This window comes from Bos javanicus, chromosome 20, assembly GCF_032452875.1.
Source record: "Bos javanicus breed banteng chromosome 20, ARS-OSU_banteng_1.0, whole genome shotgun sequence".
Taxonomy (NCBI): Eukaryota; Metazoa; Chordata; class Mammalia; order Artiodactyla; family Bovidae; genus Bos; species Bos javanicus.
In genome coordinates, this window is record NC_083887.1 from 26,126,805 (window position 1) to 26,149,036 (window position 22,232).

Genomic DNA, 22,232 nt, shown 5'->3' on the forward strand with positions numbered 1-22,232 from the left:
TTAACCCCCTTCACTATATCGAGCAATATGTGTACATTAATTAATATTCACAAATTATTCGCCATCAGTCCTAATGGTGAATTTATTATAGCAAGTCAAAATATTATACCTAAAGGAATAGTCAAACCCCACAATGAGGCATTAAAGAAATATACTCCCCTCATCAACTTTTTAAAGTTGTCTTTTCAGTAGTGGTGATCTACAATTTCACAATTTCTTCTAAGTTCCATCTCTTTTTCTAGCCAGATGCTGACTGGTACTGTGGCCATAGAACATGTTAAGGCCAGCTGGCCTAGTATAGGGCCAAGACGACCTGGTTGCAGGTAAGAAAGACCTGGGGAGCTTTTTTTGAAACATACAGATGCTTGGATTCCTTTCCTCAAATATTCTAACTTAATTACCTGGGGGTGGGGCCCAGTCATCATGTGATTTGAAAACTCCCTAGTTGATTTTATTGTGCTGCTTGGTTTGAAAACTACTTGCCAAACTGAAAAAGCATTCCAGTAAAAATAAAGACCTGCCTGTGTTTTCTCATTACCTAGTTCTTTGGGACAGCAAGCAAAATAGATAGGGGAGGAAAAATAACAAGGAGGGAAGTGGCAGGCCTGTGCAACTTGGCATGTCATTGGAATGTAGTGAACTATTCAAAAATATTTGTAAAGTTCAACATTTTTGTGTACCTATCCACCGAGTGTTTTAAACAATTGTTTCTCTCCTAATGCTCGAGTTTTAAGGCCCCCAACAACTTTGAAAATATGGGAGTATTTGGCAAAGCATTCTAAAAAATGACCCTCTGCTCTGGAATTTGCTCCTTCTAGCAGGCTGCTCTCTTCAGCAGTCGGCCAAACCCCAAATTTGGCAGCTTGTGGAATATGGTGCAAAATAGATTCTTTTTAAACCTGAGAGTCACTGAAGATTTATTTTGCTGGAAAGATACGACTTTTAAAAATAACAATTACTGCTACTGCACCAAGTCAAGTCAGGGATCTACAAAGGGGGCTAGGAAATCAAGTGCCACACATCTTTGTTCAATCTACTGATGAAGATATGGAGGTTCAAAAGGATGAAATGATTTCAAGTCACACAACCAACTGGTTGGGCCTGGGTACATTCCGATCTGATTCACAGGCCAGTTCTCACGTCTGCCCCACCACAGCCAGAGTCCTCTGAGAACAGCATAGATGCCTTCTTCTGTGATTCACAGTTATTCAGAAAGGCAGTGTTTTTGCAAATGCTGATATACAACTATAGCAAATAGTGTGTAAATTATGTTGCCATTTTTGGTGAGCAAAATCCTTTTTATACTCTCAAGTATAAAATCTGGTTGTCTGACTTTCTTGATTCTGACAATTAAAGTTTCTAATTCACTTAGAAGGATATATGTGAACCCATGCATCAAATGCAAATCCAAGAGCTTTAACATCTACAACAAATTATTATAAAAAGGCCAGATCTTTCTCCACATTTCCTGTGAACTCATACCATTCCCCACTATATTTTACTGTGACCCAGAGAGAGTCTGAGATAAGGGTGAAAATGATTCCCAGAAAGGCAGGAAAAATTCTAACACTTTTTAAGTTCTAGGCAAGGAGTTAGGCCCAGAGTAAGACATTTCCTATAGTGATAACAGACTCATTTCTTAAAGATACATGACTCAGTTTAATGAGGCAGAGAATGAATTGTGTCTCAGCTCTTCCCACTTCCCCACATTCCGCACTCTGTTCCATTTCCTCTCACCCAGGCTGAGAATATCGCTGAGACACAAAGGGTCAGAGGACTATTCCTGGAGTTCATTCCTCCTCATAAAATATATTTTGTTCCTTTCTCCTTTCTGTACACAATTTCCTTCCATCACAACCCGATCCACGATGACCATTTAGTAAAATGTACTCCTTCAGAGAGAAGTTGTTACCATTTATGAAGGTTATTTTCCTGAATTTTTTATCAAGGATAAAATGGTGAATACAGAGATAGGAAAGACCCCAGGTCTTCCTGCTGTCCAGCCTCAGGGCTTTCTTCAGGCCCAAGTCAGCTCTCTATTGCTTCCCACTTGACCGCAGGCCCAGAAGCCTGTTTCCCTTTCCCTGAGGTGGTCACCACCACCCACTCTACCGTGGACATCCTCTTTTCCAGGAATGGCTGTGGAGTAGGACATCATGTCCTGCTCCCTCCGCTCACTGTCCACTTCCTTGCTGTCCTGCAAAAGGCAGCGAGCTCTCTTTTTTGGTTTAACTATTAAGTGATGAGAGAGAAAGAGGAGATAACAAAAATATGGACAATACAAACGTTCTGGAATCTTTCTGTTCTTTTCAGTCATGGTCCTGTATGTTTCTGATTCAACTGATGCCTTTTTTGCTTCAAGAGCAGGAGGCAACATAACCTTTTTGCTCCATGATGTCTCTTGTCAGGTTTGTTGACTCTTTACTGTAAATATTTAACATCTAGAGAGCTTAGAGATTACAGAGGACCACTATTTAGAAGAAAAACATTTTACCAAGTAAATCTGAGAGGAATGCGTTCAGTTCTCTTTGCCTCATTTCTCTAGAGACTAATGCAAGATCACTGTGAGCTTCTGGAATCTAGCAATTTAAGCTCCGAGAGCACCTCCTCAGTGAAGACAGACTGAATTAACAGCACTGAGTTCCCAGATTCCCACACAGTTCTGATTCCTGTACCTACTGCAGTGCTAGGAAAAAAACAAAAACAAAAAAAACTCCTCTAAATTATGCTCATAGGATCAATGAGTTGAAACACAAGATTAAAATGTTTTATATCCACAGAGCAATTTTTCTCATTGGTTTCAAACAAAAGGTTCTAGTTTCTTTCAGTCTGTCCCAATCCTGGACTGGGTTGTCCCCAGAAAGGAAGGAACTATGATCCTCTCTATTCACCTCATGACCTTAGGGGCTGGCACACAGTAGGTGTTAAAACTTAGCAAGTGGCTGTCAGAAGAATGAACTGACAACCAATCGGAAGAACCCATTCTTCTGCATGAACTGGTTCTCAGAAGAATCAAGGCAGGAGGCTGAGTCTTTCTCTAGCAGAAGATGAACATTCAAAGAACTGACTAACTGACTTCAAAGCTGGGTTTGAGTCTCAGTGATGCTGCTGAGAAACTGTCTTGCCCCAAGATGAAGAATTCTGATAAAGGAGGGTTTAAGGCATTTTAGAATCCCATATTGTTCTTTGTTCACTTAGCCCAACTTCCTCCCAATATACACTGATGACAAGAAAATGAATAAGAGATTGGAACAGGATGGATCAAACAGGAATGTAGACTCTATGAAAAACTCCTGTTTGTGGGAATTTGAGCAAGTTACTAACCCTCTTTAGGCCTCAGCTGTCTCAGTTTACATCCCTATCATGAAATGAGGTAGATCAGATGATATAAAAGTTTCCATACAGCATTGATTAACCTTTTATGATTCAAAACGATTCAGAGTCATGTACCGCAATGTATTTTCAATCTTCCTCTTCTGTATTTCATCCCCACCAACACCCCCCCGCCAAAAAAAAACCAAAGTGCTTCTACAGTTGTCAACAATACACTTGGAGAAGAAGAAAAAAAATCTTAATTATGGTCATGGGATCAATCAGTTGAAGCACCAGATTAAAATGTTTTATATCCACAGAGCAATTTTTCACACTGGTTTCAAACAAAAAGTTCTACTTGATGTTTACACTAGGACTTGGTGAAAAATTCCAGACATAAAACTTCTGGAACTTAGACTTGAACTCAGAGAACTTCCTACCTCTGAATAAGTTTTACAACTAAAACCTATTGGAATTTTTTTCCTTAACAAGTATTCATCTTTCAACAATTATTTAAGTTTTCTCATTAAGACTATTATGGTAAAACTCTGCCTATCTGGAAATGTGATCTAAGTATGGCAGATGGATGAAGATTTTTTGGACTATCTTTTTGTTTGTTTGTTTGTTTTTTTTTTATTTTTTTATTTTTAATTTAATTTTATTTTTAAACTTTATATAATTGTATTAGTTTTGCCAAATATCAAAATGAATCCGCCACAGGTATACATGTGTTCCCCATCCTAGACCCTCCTCCCTCCTCCCTCCCCGTACCATCCCTCTGGGTCGTCTATCTTTTAATGATTTTGGAGGACAACAATTTTGAAAGACATTATATTTCCTTGACTTCTGAATGTAACGCACTGAATAGAATTTAATCCTTTCCTCAATATGTACAATAGTTATTATAACACAGTAATGTCCTCAGGCCCCTGTGAAAACCTCTAAGCCCTGGATTTTTTCTTTTGATGGCAATCCGGAATCCACCTGAACTGTCATTTCTCACCGCAGTCACCTCCCTGTCAGTTTGGCCACTTGTGGTCATGTCTCCTTGATATCTAATTTGCTGATTAAAGGCATGGACACATTTCTTAATTCATCTTTATATAAGCAAGAGTAGCATAATTTCGGCTACATAAGGTGCTACTATGTTAGAATAATGCGTACATATTAACATAGTATGCTTAACACTTTTTAAAAAACAAGCTTGCTACAACTAAATGTGAAATAATACACAGATGCTGAGTTTGTGAGGCTTGGTTTAACATGTAAACTCACAACAGTTTCTGTATACTTTCTAATCCTCAACTATATTCCAGATTAGAATGCCATATGATTGAGTTCTGACTTTTCACGAGATGAAAAATAAGTGGTAAGTAAAAAACATACAAAATGATTGTACAAACTCTGACCAATTATAAAATTTAGTGCTATTATTTTTTTCTTTCTTTGTATTTCTAGGTACATTTGACCTACTTCAAACAGAAAACTGAGGAATGGACTACCATTCTTATATTTTTTTAGGGAGTTGCTTTACTGGGCACCTTACCACAGCTGCTGGCTATGTGATTTTGGACAAATTATTTAACCTCTTTTAACTTCAGGGCAACAGAGGATGAGATGGTTGGATGGCATCACCGACTCAAGGGAAATAAATTTGAGTAAACTCTGGGAGATAATGAAGAAGAGGGAGGCCTGGCGTGCTGCAGTCCATGGGGTTGCAGAGTCGGACACAACTTAGTGACTGAACAACAACAACTTCTGTTTTCTTATCTGAAAATAGTAATGACAAAGCCTTTCTCCCAGTTATCTTCAAAGATCTAAATAATTCCTTTTAAAGCACTCCCCATAGGTCTGGGCTTTAATAAGCACATGGTGACTTTTAACAGGTTGTCCATTCTTGGAGTTGCATCAGTGGCACCAACCCCGTGCATGGTCAGGCAATGTGGCCGCAAAGACATTGTTCTCCTGTATTTGCTGTCTGGTAGACACTGCCTTGCCTCAGTACTGGGGGTTTTCAAACCAAATGTGGCAGCCCAAATTGAAATGAGCTCTTAGTCCTCTATAGCTCCTACGTTATAGGAAAAATAGGCATTCTAAAAAATGTGGGAAATGTTAAGGGGTGAAGGAAAGGAAACTTGAAAGAAGACGGGGAATCCAAATCCCTACAATTTATCATAAATGTTATGATCTTAAGCAACTGGCATCTAGAAAATTCCTACATTGACGTCAATTGTGATAGAATTAAAATAGCCCTGTCAGAAGTAAAAGTGTTAGTGTCAAATTTGTATGCAACTGAAGAGTTGCAAACAAAAGTGGATTTTCCTTGAGGAAACACATTCTCTTCTCCTAAATTTAAATGAATTCACCATATTCCAGTTTCATTGTCAGTGTTATTTACTACAACAGAATATACGAACATGTTTCTTAGGATAGAGAAATTAAATACTGCAAAATAAATGGGCTATCTTTCAATTAGTATACTTGGGAAATCTACAAAGAACACATATTCCCTAAAAAGGAAGAATTCTTGCCATATAAAGAAATACGATGAATGAGATTTTATCTTTTCCACTTCAGCTTAACAAATATCTTTTGCCAATACTTTTTCATAGTCTTTCTAATTTAACTATCTCCTTCCTGAACTTAGCCAATTTTTTTTATTTCTAGTTAAGTTTACCTGCTACTTGATAATGTTAAGTAACTCAAGTTGTTCTAGACCATTACTAGAGATTTTGTTCTCCAATGTCTTAATGAGATGCATTGCTGGCTTTGAATTTTTTCCAAGTAAGGCATCCTTGATACACAAAAATATTATATTTGCATCTCAACTCCATCAGAAATCATTTTGACTTTTCCATAACACTGTTATACTGAACTTCTACATTGAGTATTCATCAGTAAAACACATAACACATTAAGAAAATCTTGAATAGCACTTTTCTAAACAACTAAATCTCTTAAATTATATAAACTGAATTACAGCACAAAGTTTAAATATGCTGACATTAATTTAAAGAAAACTAGGGCTTTAAAAACTTTATCTGAAATTTATTTTTTTAATTGCTTTTTACATCCCATTTTAAATTCTTTTCACTAATTTGGAGCTCATTTACTGAAAAATGTGTATCAACAAAATTATGGGCGGATCAAAATCAACTTTTAAAACAGATATAAAAAAAAACTTTGCAAAATTTATGCCACAATTCTGACACTTGTGGTTCTTCAGGGAATAAAAGAGGAAGTGGTGAGGGAAATCAAAGATACGCAAACGCCAGAGGATGGTGAAGGACAGGGAAGCCTGATGTGCTGCAGTCCAAAGGGTTGCAAAGAGTCAGACACCACTTTGTGACTAAACAACTAGGGCCCTAAAGCAGCAACCTTTCGGCCTGAAGGAAACAGAGCTTTCTCATAATTCCTGTACTCTGGGAATTCAGAAAAAAAAAAAAAATCCCTTAATAAATTCAATCATCACCTTCTAACATTTCTTTTTTAAAAACAAACTTCATACACTAATTTGATGAGCTAGATGGGTGGGGCTGCCCTGGTAGCTCAGTTGGTGAAGAATCTGCCTGCAGTGCAGGAGACCCAGGTTCGATCCCTGGGTTAGGAAGATCCCCTGGAGAAGGACATGGCAAACCACTCCAGTATATTTGCCTGGAAAATCCCATGGACAGAGGAGCCTGGTAGGCTGCAGTCCATGGGGTCACAAAGAGTTTGGCACGACTAAGTGACTAACACACACACAGATGGGTGGGGTGGGGGGTGGGGTGGGGTGGGGTGGGGTGGGGTGGGAGGGAGGTCTAAGAAGGAGGGAATATATGTATACACATAGTTGATTCAGTTTGTTGTACAGCAGAAACTAACACAACATTTTTAAGCAATTATACTCCAATAAGAAATACATATATAAAATTAATTTGGCTTTTGCTCTCCAACTTAGAAATTTTTCTTAAAAACTTAGAAAAATTCAGCTTTCTATGAAATCAACACTTTAGCTATTCTACATGTATATCTCTAGTACACTAGAGAGATGTGTAAAAGAAAAAATAATGACCTGGCATATTAATTGTTGAAATCTATAAATACCTGTGCTTTATTATAATACAGATAACAGAGTCAGGTAGCATTTAAAGAAATTAAATATTGCTCTTTCCCTATGCTTGGATGCTTGGTCCTTTTTTATTTCTAGTTTCACTAAAACTTCCTAGGTTAGTTTTCTTTTTTTGGTCCATGATTTCAGGTCTGCTTATACGCTGACATCTTTTGTATTATTATCCATAGTCAAATACTCTATCCTGAACTTCAGAGTTGTATGCACAATCGCCTAAGAAACCTTCTTCTGGAGATTGACTCACTCAGTCATTCAACTTTTTTTTTTTTTTTTTTGGAGCATCTACTTTATGTCAGGGTTTGTTCTCAGTATTGGGGATATAGCAATGAACCTAACAGACAATAATCTCTGTCCTCCTAGAACTTATATCCTAGATAGATGATAAGCAAAGCAACTAAGTGAATTTAAGCATTACAGAGAAAACTTAAGGCAAGGAAGGATAAGGGAAACTTTGAGAAGGTAGTTTTTCAAAAAAGGCTGCTTTTTCTTTTTTGTCACTAAGGTGACATTTGCACAAAAACCTGAAGGGAGTGAGTAAGCAAGCATATAGCGATGTGGTAGAAAAGCATTCCAAGAGGCCCATAGGCACTTCAAACCAGATTCCAAACTGAACTTACTGCTTCTCTTCCTAGTTTTCCTGTGTTTGAATTATGCCATCATTTCTCCCACCATTCAAGAAAGAAAAAAAAAAAACAAACGCCTGAGATTTACCCCTAGACTCGACTCCTTCCATAACTGAACAATCTTCCCGTCCCATTGATCCGCTTAGTATTTCCTCGTGACTTCTAGTCATTGTACTGCCTTGTTTAGCCATCATTTTCCTGTTAAATTTTTCTAGTAAGTGTTCTCTTAACCTGTCCCCTTGCCTCCAATCTTGCCACCTCCAACCCCTTCTTGATGTTGTCAGTGATATTTGTGAAATGCAAAGTTTTGTCACGCCATCCTGTTTAAACTTTTCAGTGGTTTCTAACCATCAAACCTACCCTTTATCATGGTATGGGGAGAGGGGTGTCAAAGATGACTAGCACATTTGCCCTGCCTGCCTCCTCTTCCTGATCTTTCCAGGTTTATTATTTTAAGCAAATATGCTGGCTCTGTAAAGTTCCTCCTAGAAGCCACCTCTCACAACAGTGTGTCCTCTTAAACATTCTACGAGTTACTTGTATAACAGTGATTTGTTTCTTTCCTAAATCCAGCTCAGTACTTGATCCACACAGGCACTAAAAAAATGGATAAAATTAAATGTACTGCCTTTAAGAAGTGGTGTAATATAAGTATGGTTGCCCCATATCTCAGCTCTAGGCACAGGCAAAAGGATTTCTCTCTCCTCGAATCCTAAGAAACACCTAGAAACCTGTTTTCAACATGTAATTCAACATATTTTGATACTGAACACAAGTAGCCAGTATTATTTGCTTGGAAAACCATCCGATTTGAAAGTGAAATAATACTTTCCCAAAGAAGAGCTTTTACTCCAGGGGAATTATCATATACACCATTTCATCTGTGTACTTTTTTTTTAGCAACACAGAGAATTTCAGTTCAAGTATATAGGAATTGCAGAAATTATGAATCACTTTTCTTATAGAATATGTGAGGGTGAGAGATCTGGTTTAAAGGGATTAAAAAATGTCATCAATTAGTGACTGAAAATAAGCAGATGTAACAGAAAATTAGCCTCACAAAGCTATTCTAGTGGTACCTGGGAGAAAAATAATTCAACTTGAATATAAGGGAGTAACGAAAGTGAAATACAGACAGAAAATTAACAAAATATTTAACATAAACAGGAGACCAGGAATAGCAAAATATAATTTGATATGCATCATACCTGCAACAAAAGAAAACAAACTGCAAACTTCTCATTTATTGAGCCTAGCAAGGGTAGCAATCTGTTTCCAACAAGCACCTGGGGATGAACGGAAGCTTATAGTACAACGCTGCATTAATCTGAGGTATGTTATTGACAGTGTTTTCATTTGTTACCAGTCATTCCTTATTAACGAATAGCAATTGGAATTAAACTGCTATATATGCTTTCCAAAAACCTATGGTTCATTTTGTTTTTTAGAGAACAGTAAAAAATAATTATTTGAACCAATTTATTTTATTATGTTCTTATCACTATTTTGATATTTACACCTATGTATCTAGGAAGATATATACTTGATAATGGTACTGGTAAAACATTTAACTTTAAAAAATACAAATTCTTAAAGATACTTTAATTAGACATAGAAACAGGCTTTCATTTAGTTTTATAATTTAATTGAATATTGGTAGTTAGTTTTCCTTTAAGATCTTAAAACTCAAATCTTTTTCTCTATGGCTGGCAACCCTAGGCAGAGATTAACTGGCACAAGGACAATAAGCTACTGCCTAAATGTTTTATCAGTTTTTATTACACATGGCAATCAACTGGAGATGCTAATATACAGGCTGCAATTCAACAGGTCTAGGGTAGACTCCTGGATTCTAGTTTCTAACAAGCTCTCAGAAGATGCTGCTGGTTCATGGAAACCACACTTTTGAACAGCAAAGCCTGAATCCAGGGTCTCAGCCTTGTTATCTATTGGAAATCACCTGGGAGCTTTAATAGTGATTAAAAAAATAGTCTATCATTTCTAAGACTGCAAAGTTATTTAGTCTGGGGTCCAGTCTGGGTGTTGAGTTTTTACAGTTTCCAAGCTAAGATGAGTTCCCAAGCCCACCTGGGCTTCCCTGGTGGCTCACATTGTAAAGAGTCTGCCTGCAAAGATCCCTGGTCAGGAAGATCCTCTGGAAAAGGAAATGGCAACCCACTTTAGTATTCTTGCCTGGAGAATCCCACAGATGGAGGAGCCTGGCAGACTACACCCATGGGGTCATAAAAAGTAGGAAACAACTGAATGACTTCACTCACTTACTTAAGCTAAGATGAAGCTAAATTTGAGAATTTAACATTCTAAAACGTATTGGTTAGATTTACTATTAGGTTTTCTTTCCCCTGGTTTCTATAGCCATGGTTAACAGCTAGGACTAACCTGTACTAGATAGATAATGAGCTGCTGCTGCTAAGTCGCTTCAGTCGTGTCCAACTCTGTGCGACCCCAAAGACGGCAGCCCACCAGGTTCCCCATCCCTGGGATTCTCCAGGCAAGAACACTGGAGTGGGTTGCCATTTCCTTCTCCAATGCATGAAAGTGAAAAGTGAAAGTGAAGTCGCTCAGTCATGTCCGACTCTTAGCAACCCCATGGACTGAAGCCTACCAGGCTCCTCCGCCCATGGGATTTTCCAGGCAAGAGTACTGGAGTGGGGTGCCACTGAGCAAGAGGCCCCAGATCTCCAATTTCTGACTGAAAAAACAATGCATTATCAATAAAGTTCTAATATTAAGAATCTTAGTGACTTCAATATTTACACTCCTACCAAATTATTAATAACATAAATATCCATAAAATTATATAATGAAATGACAATTTAAATCGCTTTGATTAGGAAGTAGATATTTTAAAATGTGCTTTTAAAGTATATGGAGGTGTCTATCCCTAACTACAGGCTTCTCTCGTGGCTCAGTGGTAAAGAATCCACCTGCCAACGCAGGAGACCTGAGTTTGATCCCTGGGTTGAGAGGATCTCCTGGAAAAGGAAAACGCAACCCACTCTAGCATTTTTCCCTTGGAAATCCCATGGACAGAGGAGCCTGGTGGGCTACAGTCTATGGGGTCACAAGAGTTGGACACTACTTAGCAACTGAACAACAACCACAGCTAACTACAGGTAAAAAGGTCCAGATTAGTTAGGAAGTTTTTTATAAACAATATACGAACTTGGCGCACCAGCAGAAAGGCTCAGAAGGCAGAAAGGACAAGCAAATTTAACTTAGTGTCCTTGTTTGAAGCAGGCACCACTGACCCCAGAGTTACAGACTGACTGACTTACCACTCTTTGTTCATAGGCCTTTCCTATTATTTTACTAAGTTGAGATGTGAAAAATGTTAAGATGTGATTATATTGCAAGGCCCCCTCAATTCTTAAATTGCACACAAAAAATAATGGAAAATATTTTAAACTCTCAGGTATTTGCATAAAGTCCCTAATTATAGTAAACAGCTGGAGTACAAATCAACTGCCATTTACTAATGATGTGATGGGCTTCCCTGGTGGCTCAGACAGTAAAGAATCCGCCTGCAATGTGGGAGACCTGGGTTTGATCCCTGGGTTGGGAGGATCCCTGGAGGGGGGCATGGCAACTCACACCAGTATTCTAGCCTGGAGAACCCCATGGAGAGAGGAGCGTGGTGGGCTATAGTCCACGAGGTTGCAGAGTTGGACACGACTGAGCAGCTAAGCACAATGATGTGACAAACTTTCTGAACAGGCTTTCTCGCCCCTCCATTAAGAATGCAAATGCACATACAAATTCATGGTAGCATTAACTGTAACTATGACAACCTCCCAAATACATAAATAGTGTGGGAGAGCAAAGAACTTAAGTACAGACTGTGCACTGTATCTAGGTTTGCCACTAATTACCTCTTAATAAAGCAAATCCCATACTTAGCCTCATTTTAAAAATAAAAGCACCTTGAGTAGACTATCCTGGGAATCTTTAGTAGATCAAAGCTCTACAACCTAAAAGTAACTAATTAGGTGCTCCTCTAAAGTAAATACGATTTGTTCTAAACTAGCAAGAAAAACCCAGCTTATTACTTTTAACAAGGTTGGTTTAACAAGTTTCTTAAGAAAAACAGATTTTAACTTTAGCCTCAGGGAAGTCTTCTAATTACTAAGCAATCATTTAAAATAGCAAATAAACTTAAAAATTAAGAAAAATTGGAATGTGGGGGAAACGGCAAGAAAAAGGATCATATAACAAAGTGTAAGAATACATCGTGCCAAATTAAACAATGTAAACTGAAGATAATGAGACATTAAAAAGCTTTTCCTAAGGAAAACTACTTCAAAGCATGCTGTATGGGATTTTTATGTTCCATCCCAAAGAATATATAGGCATTCTTTTTAAATATACAAAATGTTTCTAAGAGCTGCGAATAACTCATAATTCCAAAATAAAATTATCCCAATTAATAATATATGGAGATTATTTCCTTTTATTGTTCAGTTTGAAAACATGTCCTGCCAACCACAAATCACCTAGAGTGACCAAAATACATGAAAAACCCTGTGAGAACCACAAAGTGCCATTTTTGCAGCTTTCTTCACAGGATGCTGAGAAAATGTAACAGTGAAGGAGTGAGAAACAGGTTATCTCAATTGTTAGTTGCAATCATTCATCTTCTTCAGAACTGGAATCATTCTCTTGGTCAGAGAGTTCAGGGACAGGAAAGCGGAGGATGGCAGCTATTCCAGTCAACTGGCTGAGCTGTTCCCCAGACACGTGAAGACTAGAGAATATCCTAACGGTGCCTGCGTTCTCTTTCACGCTGTCGACCAGCCGCACATATCGGCTGCGTGTGGCTACATCCTGGTGCCTGAAGAGCTCATCGCTGATGAGCAATGTGTCAATTGCCATGGCCTCATTGGCCTTTTCCACCTGCTTGAGTCCATAAAATGCTCGGTCCGGTTCGTGTTGCAACATTTTATAGAAATCATCCAAGGCCTTTACTTCCCCAGCGGCTTTCGTGTCTGAAAGGCGGCTAGCTACTGTAGGGTCACAAAGAGCCTCTTTCAGGGAGTACTTGTGTCCAGAGGAGGCATGTACCTAGAATCACAATTATAAAAGTTAGATAAAAGAATCTCTTAGGGTATCCGTTAAACTGCCCACAATGACCTCAAGCCAAAAACACTACTAAGGTTTTATACGTTTAAGAATTTAAACCAAGTTTATTACATAAAATCTCTAGCTGCTTAACAGGTTTCTTTTCACCGCATTATCCAATTCACAATCCCAGCCAAGTTAAACCTTTTTTCCTCTGGTACTATTCTGAGTTCTAAAACTAGGAGTAGTTTAAGCAAACCCCTCTGCCCATGTTTAATTATCCCTGGGTAAGACTGTTTTACCTGAAGGAATTTGGACCGGTTTTCCAGGAGCACTTTGTTGTCGGTCTTCACTGCCTGTTGAAACATGTAGTCGCAGAACTGCTCCCTCACAAATCCTGGGCTGGCCACTAGGACGCACTTTACAACATCGAAGTGTATGTGGCGCTGGATGGCCTGGACCACCTGTTCATAGAATCGCTCCAAGGCCCGGTCGTGCTGCGAGCAGTTGCCTTTCCGTTTCCGAGGGATGTTCACTTCCACCTTGGCCCGAGTGAGGGTCATGCTGGGAGTGACTAAGCAGATGTGGGCGAGGCCTTCCTGCATAACCACAGCCGCCACATCGGCGCTCCAGGCTGGGTCACAGGCTTGCTCGATGCGCTCCAGAACCACACTGTCCCACTGTTTTTTGGCCAGGGTGAACTGGCGGTTGGGCTCCAGCTCGATGGTGTGGTAAGCCCCCATCTTGACATACTCATTCTCCTGGATGTTGGTCCCCTTGACCCGCAGCTGGCAGGCTTGGGAGTCGAAGTCGATGGCCTCCACGCAGAGAGTGAGGGTCGTGCGGACCCGGTTGCTTCCCACGCTGCCGGTGGAGGACTCGGTCTGCACCTTGCGGATGGTGGAAGCGCGCAGGCTGTCGCCCACCTGCACTAGATTGTAGGTGTGCCACATGTCCTCGGGTTCCTCGGGAACCAGGGTCACCTGGCCCGCATTGTCTTTCTCAATGTCCTTCCTCACGAGCTTCATGACCCTGGCGGGGGCTCACTGCCAAAACAAGAGGAACCGAGGGGGTCCCCGCGGAAAAAGGAGTCGGGAAGGGAAAGAAATTCTAGGCCGGGAAGGGGGCGGGGCCCGGTTCCTCCCGGCACCTGCCTCGCGAGAAGGAAACACGTTATATCCGACTCTAGCGGCCGTGGGGTGGGGCACTTACTCTAGCCCTTCCTTTTCGTAGTCTCGAGGCGCGCCGCGCAAAATCGGGTCGAGAGACACCGCTGCGAACACCTTTCTCTCCGCGGTTCCTGCTGCTGTACAGACCAAGGCTGATGCAACGAGGGCGCATGCGCAGCCCTCCTCCTGCCTCCCAGCGCACGGCTTACGTCCCCAAGGAGGAGGCGGGGCCGCAGCTTGCGCGTGCGCAGGCGTGCTAAGCCCGGAGGTGTTTCCCGAAGAATAAACCACCTAAGGAAAGCACACGGAGTCTTTGGTGGCGAGTCTTTGGTATTAGTGCTGAAACTGGACTTCCTAAGTTTTTTCTTCCACCCCTGTTTGTGAAGAATCTGGGGAGTTGTGAGTGCAAATATATATATATATATTTTAAGCTGTGTGCTACACCTTCTCCCTATGGATAATTCTAGTTACGGAAAAGTAATAACTTATGGAAAAGTAAAAGGGCTCTGAAAAGTGCAGACTTGGCACCAAGGGCCAAACTACGCCCCGCCTTGTTCCTGCCTCATCCCCAGTCAGACGGTGCACGCTTTTTGGAGCTGCTCAGTCCAGAAGCTGTTTCTTAAGAACGTCTGGTCACGGGGCATCTGCACTGAGTAACGTGCCCAGCTGCTTTGTGCTCTCAGTTGACCAAGTGTGCACGATCTGATTAACCCAGATGTTAAAACACTGATCCCAGAGAGAGAAGAAACCATCTGTGGAATTTACCCCTGGATGGACCTCTCAGTTGCTTTGATCTGATGTCCTGAGAACCCCAGAAGCCAAGGTTGGCAGTCTCAGCTTTCCGCTGCTCAGCAGCCTGTGAAATGTTTACGGTAGGGGTTGGGTCTCAACAGTTTAGGACCGGATCTTCATTGTCAGAGCTGAGCTGAGACCCCAGGACTGGGGAAGTGGAGGAAGGACTGATTTACCCTGACTGAACAGCTGCAGAATTCATTTGAAAAAAAAAATCCATAAGTCACTTAACATTTTGGGATGAAGGAGAAGCGGGGGTAATTTGAAAGGTGGGAACTGCCTCTTAAAAGGACCAGTGAATCGAAGAAAACCCACCAAAGTTTTGAGAGTTAAGATGGCTTGGAGGGCAGAGGGCACAAATCTTCCCCATTGGCCTTCCTATGTTATTGGGTAAGGCATTGGAAGGGAAACTTAACCACCCTAAAATGTAAGACTGGGATGAAGGGGTGTAATATGACTTTGGCACAGATCTTGATACCCAAATCTCAATTAACTTCCTCAAAGGTTGTCTGGGGGGAACATAAAGGTCCCTTCCAAAACTCTAGTGCAAATTAGAACAGTTTTTTTTTTTTGTGTGTGTGGCATCTCCTCTCCCTTGCCCTTTCTGTACCTCCTTCTTTCGCCACCTTCTATCATACTGAGTGCCCTCCCGAAGTTCCTGAGACTGTCTTCTTCTTCCAGAACTCAAGAACTTTACATTGAACAAAGAACTGATTACACTAAAGTGTGAGTATGGCTTTTGTCTCCCAACAGACATGGATCTTTTTATTCTTAACTAGTAGTGTGTGTGTGTGTGTGTGAGAGAGAGAGAGAGAGAGAGAGAGAGAGAGAGAGAGAGGTGGTGGGTAAAGAAGGAGGAAGAGATGCTTTCAGGTGCTCCTTGGTCACCTTTTTAAGTATAATCATTCCCCCTCTTGAAAATCTGCCAAGGATCAAAAACCACAGTGATAGGTACACAGGGCCCTTAATACATGTTAGGTTTTTAGTGAAGAGCTATCACTTCTTGAATATTCACCAGGTACTTCCTATGCTTTTTCCAGTTCTTACCTATAAGGTAAATATTTGTTATTCTCATACATAAATGAAGAAAATGAATTAGAGAGGTTAAGGGATGTATTCAAGGTCACATAACCAGTATTCAAATCCAAGCCTGCTTAATTCCACACTCATTCCACCAACACAAATCTAAATTTATGGACACTTGAAATCATCCCCTAAACTCCGAAGGTTATGTGTAGTTGTTGAGTCACTCAGTCATGTCTGACTCTTTGGGACCCCATGGACTGCAGCACACCAGGCTTCCCTCTCATCCACTATCTCCTGGAGTTTGCTCAAATTTATGTTCATTAAGTCACTGATGCTATCTAACCATCTCATCCTCTCCTGTCATTTCCCCTTAACTCTCACCTTTATCAGTTAAACTAAGACTCACAGCTTAGAAGTCAACCTGGGGCATTGAAAGGAAGGTTCCTTCCTTGCTCTTTTATTACTAAAACAAAAAAGTCCTTATATTCTTTTCAATATTTTTCAATATTTTCAATATTTTTATCTTTTCAAAAATTTTCCTTCTGCTCGGCCTTGGTCACCATTGTAATTCTTGAGAAAGATCAAATATCCTACCTTAGAAAAATAAATATATATTTCTACATTGCAAATCAATGGTAAACCTCTGTTGACTGTTGATTCTGTGATTCTTCTTTTTTTTTTTTTTTAATTATGAGACACACTGCTTTGGGTTGTCTTTTAAAATATAAATGTGCTTCAGTGATTGAACATACTACAAAACTTTCACAGAAATGTTTTTTGATCTGAAATGTCCATAACAGAATTTTTTTTTTAGTAATTTGAGCTTGTTGAATGGTCAGATGTTTTTCTCCCAGATTTTGTGTTTTAACTTAGTCTTTCTAGGTCAGTCATCACAGTTCTGAGTTATTTGGGGGTTCTCATTCTCTGTTAAAATCCAAATTCCATGAAATTCAAGGCTTCCAAGACATGACTTCACACATTTTATTTCCCTGTATCCCCTTCAGCCCCCTAAATTCCTCAGTGGGAGCAGTCTTTGTTCCCTGTACATCCTGGCAACTTTCTACTTTGCTGCCTTAGCTCTTATCTTTTTAAAATGTCACTTTCTCTCACCCCTACTTCCATAAATCCATTTAAGCTTACTTATCATTGAGCTTAAATGTTACCTTCAAGTTGAAACCATGCATGCTATTAGTTGGGTACATTTCTTTCTTACTGAAATCTGGATGGGTTCATCCTTGCATCCCTCGACTGTCCCATGAAAAGTCCCCTTGCACCTAGTAGACATTCATATATGGATGACGAGCTGAGTGGATCAGATAAAAAATGTAGCAACTATATTTAACATTATTACAGATACTTCTTAAGACACTGATATTACTAACTATAGCTCACCTGGTTTACAAAGTAATTCCCTTTATTTTCAGACTTCTACGGTTACAGTAGTTACATAACATATAGCAGTATAGAGTATTTTCAGTCTTTAAATAAGCAAAATCATGAGGGAAAAAACCGAAATTTAACTGTTGCTTTAAATCCTAATTTTATACTTATTTATTGGCTCTTTGAAGATAGAAATCTTTGTATCAGTAACTTTAATTATATCTATTTTCCTGTAAACTTTTATTTATATTAATCTCTCCAGAAAAAAGAGAAGTCAGTGTTGTTGCTTCCAAAAGCTTTCAATTTGTTGTTTTTGATATACTTCCAGTGTCTCAGTTGGGCTAGAAGTCAAATATCCTGGATTGTAATTCTTACACTGTCAATTGTTTTTACTATAATTTCTGGCACCACTTAATCTCTTTGAAACTGAACTTCTTTTACTTAGGAATTGAGGAAATTGAATTCAGTAATTAAAATTGTTCTAGTTGTAAAACCTATTCTGCAATGGTATTTTTAAAAAATTAAAACACTACCCATAATCTCACCCTGACACATTTATTTTCAGTTTTGAATCTGATTCTTCTAAGGCCGATTTTAGTGGTAAAAGACCAATACTAATTTTAATGTTTGCATGTCAAGAGTTAGCAGACCTGAGTTATGGTCTTTTCTAGCTCAATTTTAGCAACTTTAGTTAAGTTCCCAACCTCTATAAAGCTAAAATTTTTCACTGTAAATTATAAATAAGATTGTCTGCCTCTCTCATTCACTATCCCTTAGAAGGTTTTAATGAGATTATGATACATTGAAAATTGTGAAACTGGCTTCCCTGGTGGCTCAGAGGGTAAAGCGTCTGCCTGCAATGCAAGAGACCTGGGTTCGATCCCTGGGTCAGGAAGATCCCCTGGAGAAGGAGATGGCAACCCACTCCAGTATTCTTGCCTGGAGAATCCCATGGACGGAGGAGCCTGGTGGGCTACAGTCCACGGGGTGGCAAAGAGTTGGACATGACTGAGCGACTTCACTTTCACTTTCATAGACATGTAATGTATTGTTGTAAATCTCTAAGAATACCTGGCTTGAAATTAGAGATTTGGATCAGACAAAAGCAAGGAGCAAGAGCTCACTTTAACATGATCACAATTATTCAGCCTTGAAAAATAACGGGTTCAGTAGAGTTGAATGATAGATGATCTGTTGGGTGCATTTATGTATACTACTTACTATCTCCTTTCCAGGGAAACCTTAGGTTACTCCTACTGCATGAGCTGGCTCATGTACCTCATGATGAACTGATTACAATCCTTCCTATTATAATAATAACATTAGAAATGATTTGTGTGATAGCAGCAGGGCTAATGGGCTGCCTTGTTTGAAGATCCTGTACTTAGCACTGCTGCTGCTGCTGCTGCTAAGTTGCTTAAGCCGTGTCCGACTCTGTGTGACCCCATAGATGGCAGCCTACCAGGCTCCGCCGTCCCTGGGATTCTCCAGGCAAGAACACTGGAGTGGGTGTACCTAACACAGTGACCCTTAAATAGTAGAGGCTGTATACATTTTCTTGTATCCATCTTAGATTTTTTGCAAAGGTTACTTTCAAACAACACAAAACTAATATTTTCCTTTTTCTGCTTTGGGGGCTTTTCCCATTATTACTTTTTTGCTTATCTATTACTTCTTTCAGACTCTGAGCTTCTTAAGCGCAAACACTACTTTTTTATTGTGTTCTTTTGTATCACTTTTCATGTGTCCCTGGAACCCAGCACAACTGGTACATTATCATAATTATATGAAAGAATGAGTGGTTATTAGTGCTACTTTAATTCAGAGTTTTTAACTTGTCTATCATTGACATCTTAAAATTATGAAATCACATTCTGTTTTATAATGTTACTGATAATTTGAAAGGAAGATTTCTCTTAAGATAAATTTTTGTAAACCTATTTCATTTTTTTGAGCTATCTATGCATGGATAAGAAAATGATTAATTTTAAATATATCTTAGTGAGATAAAGGTCTTAAAATGTTTTAGAATATTGTATGATGACAATTGGTATTATTACACTTGGTTTGGAAAATGATCTTTACAGAATGAACAACCAGCACTCTTATTATAAATTTCTAGTGATGATTGCAATAGTTATTTAAAAGAGAATGTACTAACCTTAAATTGTACAAAGATGTCTATGTGACGTCCATAAGCAAAGTTAGTGGTTGACTGGGAGGATTATTCAGCTAATTCAAGTAAAATGGTAAAAGAGAAAAGGGGAAAGTGTTTTGTTTTGCTTTAAGGAACTTGCTGTACTCACTATCTAAATTTCCTGTGATTAAAAATACTTACTTGCAATTGTCACAAAACAATATAAAGCCTCCTACTAAATAAATAATCTTATCAACAAAAGTGTGTGGGAGGGTATATTCCTATTTGTATGAATCTCTATATAATATAGGATTATTTTATTAAAATATTACAATAAAATATGTAATTTTAGGAACTGGTCAATACCTTTGAATTTTCAAACTGTAGTACTTGGCAAACTAAAAGTATATAGTTAAAAAGAAAATTTTGAAAAGCATATTTGTAAGTTGTATTAAGAGTATAGGATTTATAATAAAATATGCAGACCATTCATCTTAATCATTTGAGATTCTAGTGTGATTGATTTAGGTATCCTATTCAAATTTAAGAATTTTCATTTATTTCAGCAGATCTCAGGTAGTTCATACCAAAAAAATATGTCTTCACTGCTTTTACTATCTGAATTATAATGATTTTTCAAAGATTTCTCACTTATTTTGTTTATAGAGCTCTACTGTTTTTATAAAGCAATATTAATGTTTTTGTACATAGAGTGAATTCTTAATTCCAACCAGTGCATATATTTTAATTGCATTTTAAGATTTAGTTGACTTTTTAATATTTCTTTTAAGTTAGAAAAGACATTTGATAAAAAATTAGGTCCCGTCAAATATACTTGGTCCTGGTACTAACCACTGATATGAAAGAATATTAGAGATATTAAAGCCTGCCAAAACTAGAGTTATCGATCCTGTGACCTGGAACATTTTTGAATTATTTCATTGTCACTTTTCTCCCTAAGCTTCCTCTTAAAGGTAGAGTATTCAGAGGAAGCTCTGTTATTGGGATCTGGTGAGGTTGCTGGTGTCAGAGGAGCGATTATTCTTTGAATCAAACTTGGCCCTGGAAGAGAACTAAAAGGAGGACAATGTTCATATCTTTGTATCTAGGAGTGTGTTTGGAATCTTATGATGCAGTTTTTAAAAATGTGATAGAAAATTTCATGTAGATATACTGCATGTTATTATAATTTTCAGATGTATATATTTCAGCATTTTAACATCACTTGAAACTAGGAGAATTGATGCTTTTGAACTGTGGTGTTGGAGAAGACTCTTGAGAGTCCCTTGGACTGCAGGGAGATCCAACCAGTCCATTCTGAAGGAGATCAGCCCTGGGATTTCTTTGGAAGGAATGATGCTAAAGCTGAAACTCCAGTACTTTGGCCACCTCATGCAAAGAGTTGACTCATTGGAAAAGACTCTGATGCTGGGAGGGATTGGGGGCAGGAAGAGAAGGGGATGACAGAGGATGAGATGGCTGGATGGCATCACTGACTCGATGGACATGAGTCCGGGTGAACTCCAGGAGTTGGTGATGGATAGGGAGGCCTGGCGAGCTGCGATTCATGGGGTTGCGAAGAGTCGGACACGACTGAGCGACTGAACTGAACTGAACTGAACTGAAACTAGGAGGCATCTGTAGGTTCAGCAATTATAATTGGATTGGCAGTACTTTTCTTTCTTAATAGTACCTAAAATACTGGTGCATCAGTCACTTAATGGTGATTTCCATTCAACTAGATATAAATATGGATAGATAGAAATAGATAGACTATTCCTGATATAACTAAAAGAGACAACTTGACTCCTTTATTATTTTATGAGTTTGTTTGTAGTCTGTTCTTTTGTGACTCATTCAATAGCAAATTTTCAAGTACCTATTATTCATAGATGGTAGGGATAATAAACAAAGACCCTATTCTCAACAGAACATACACTAATCTGGGAAAACAGACAACTTGATGTTTAATTTTAATATGCTGTGTATTATAGAAGCAAAGGTGCTAGAGTCATTCAAGTATCTGGGGGAGGGGGGTTCAGTCTACTCCAGTGGCTTCATGGAAATGACATTCACATGGGGACTTGAGGATCTGTAGCACTGTAACGGAGAAGGCAATGGCACCCAACTCCAGTGCTCTTGCCTGGAGAATCCCAGGGACAGCAGAGCCTGGTGGGTTGCCGTCTATGGGGTCGCACAGAGTCGGACACGACTGAAGTGACTTAGCAGCAGCAGCACTGTAACAGCTTATGCAAAGACCTGGAGATTTCAGAGGAACTGGCACAATGGAGGAGCTGAAAGAAGCTCAATAATCATAAAGACAGGAATATATTCAGCTCATTTACATCTGTTGATACATTACTGTACTTGCTTTGAGAGCGAATACAGTTCTCCAGTCAGGGGCCACTCGGAATTGGCAGTGTATTCTGACTTTAGCATTGTGACAACGATTCCAAATATCTTTCATCTCAATTTCTTAACAAAAATTCAAATACACTATATTGTATTTCATATAACAGAAGAGCAGTGTAGGTAAAGAATAGCATTTTGATGCCTAGTTTTCTGAATATATTTAAAACATGAGCTCCTTTATTTTATAAATT

General features: G+C 39.1%; 2 protein-coding genes across 2 annotated transcripts in view; both read right to left on the reverse strand.

The window, feature by feature from the left end:
- The window catches only part of ITGA1 (integrin subunit alpha 1), a 181,440-nt gene that overhangs the window by 153,655 nt on the left and 5,553 nt on the right, over positions 1-22,232 (reverse strand). The window lies entirely within an intron of this gene.
- Positions 9,276-19,407, reverse strand: PELO (pelota mRNA surveillance and ribosome rescue factor). The gene is made up of 2 exons (XM_061393557.1): positions 13,428-19,407; positions 9,276-13,128 (listed from the first exon to the last, which is right to left on the reverse strand). The coding sequence occupies exons 1-2, from the start codon at positions 14,151-14,153 to the stop codon at positions 12,694-12,696; spliced, it is 1,161 nt and encodes a 386-aa protein (XP_061249541.1). The 5' UTR covers positions 14,154-19,407; the 3' UTR covers positions 9,276-12,693.

What these genes read in the sequence shown, in the direction of transcription:
- PELO (XM_061393557.1), bottom strand. Translation starts at nt 14,153, where the DNA reads ATGAAGCTCGTGAGGAAGGACATTGAGAAAGACAATGCGGGCCAGGTG. An exon ending in ACCGGTCCAAATTCCTTCAG is followed by an intron (nt 13,129 to 13,427) that starts GTAAAACAGTCT and finishes TTGTGATTCTAG; the next exon opens with GTACATGCCTCCTCTGGACA.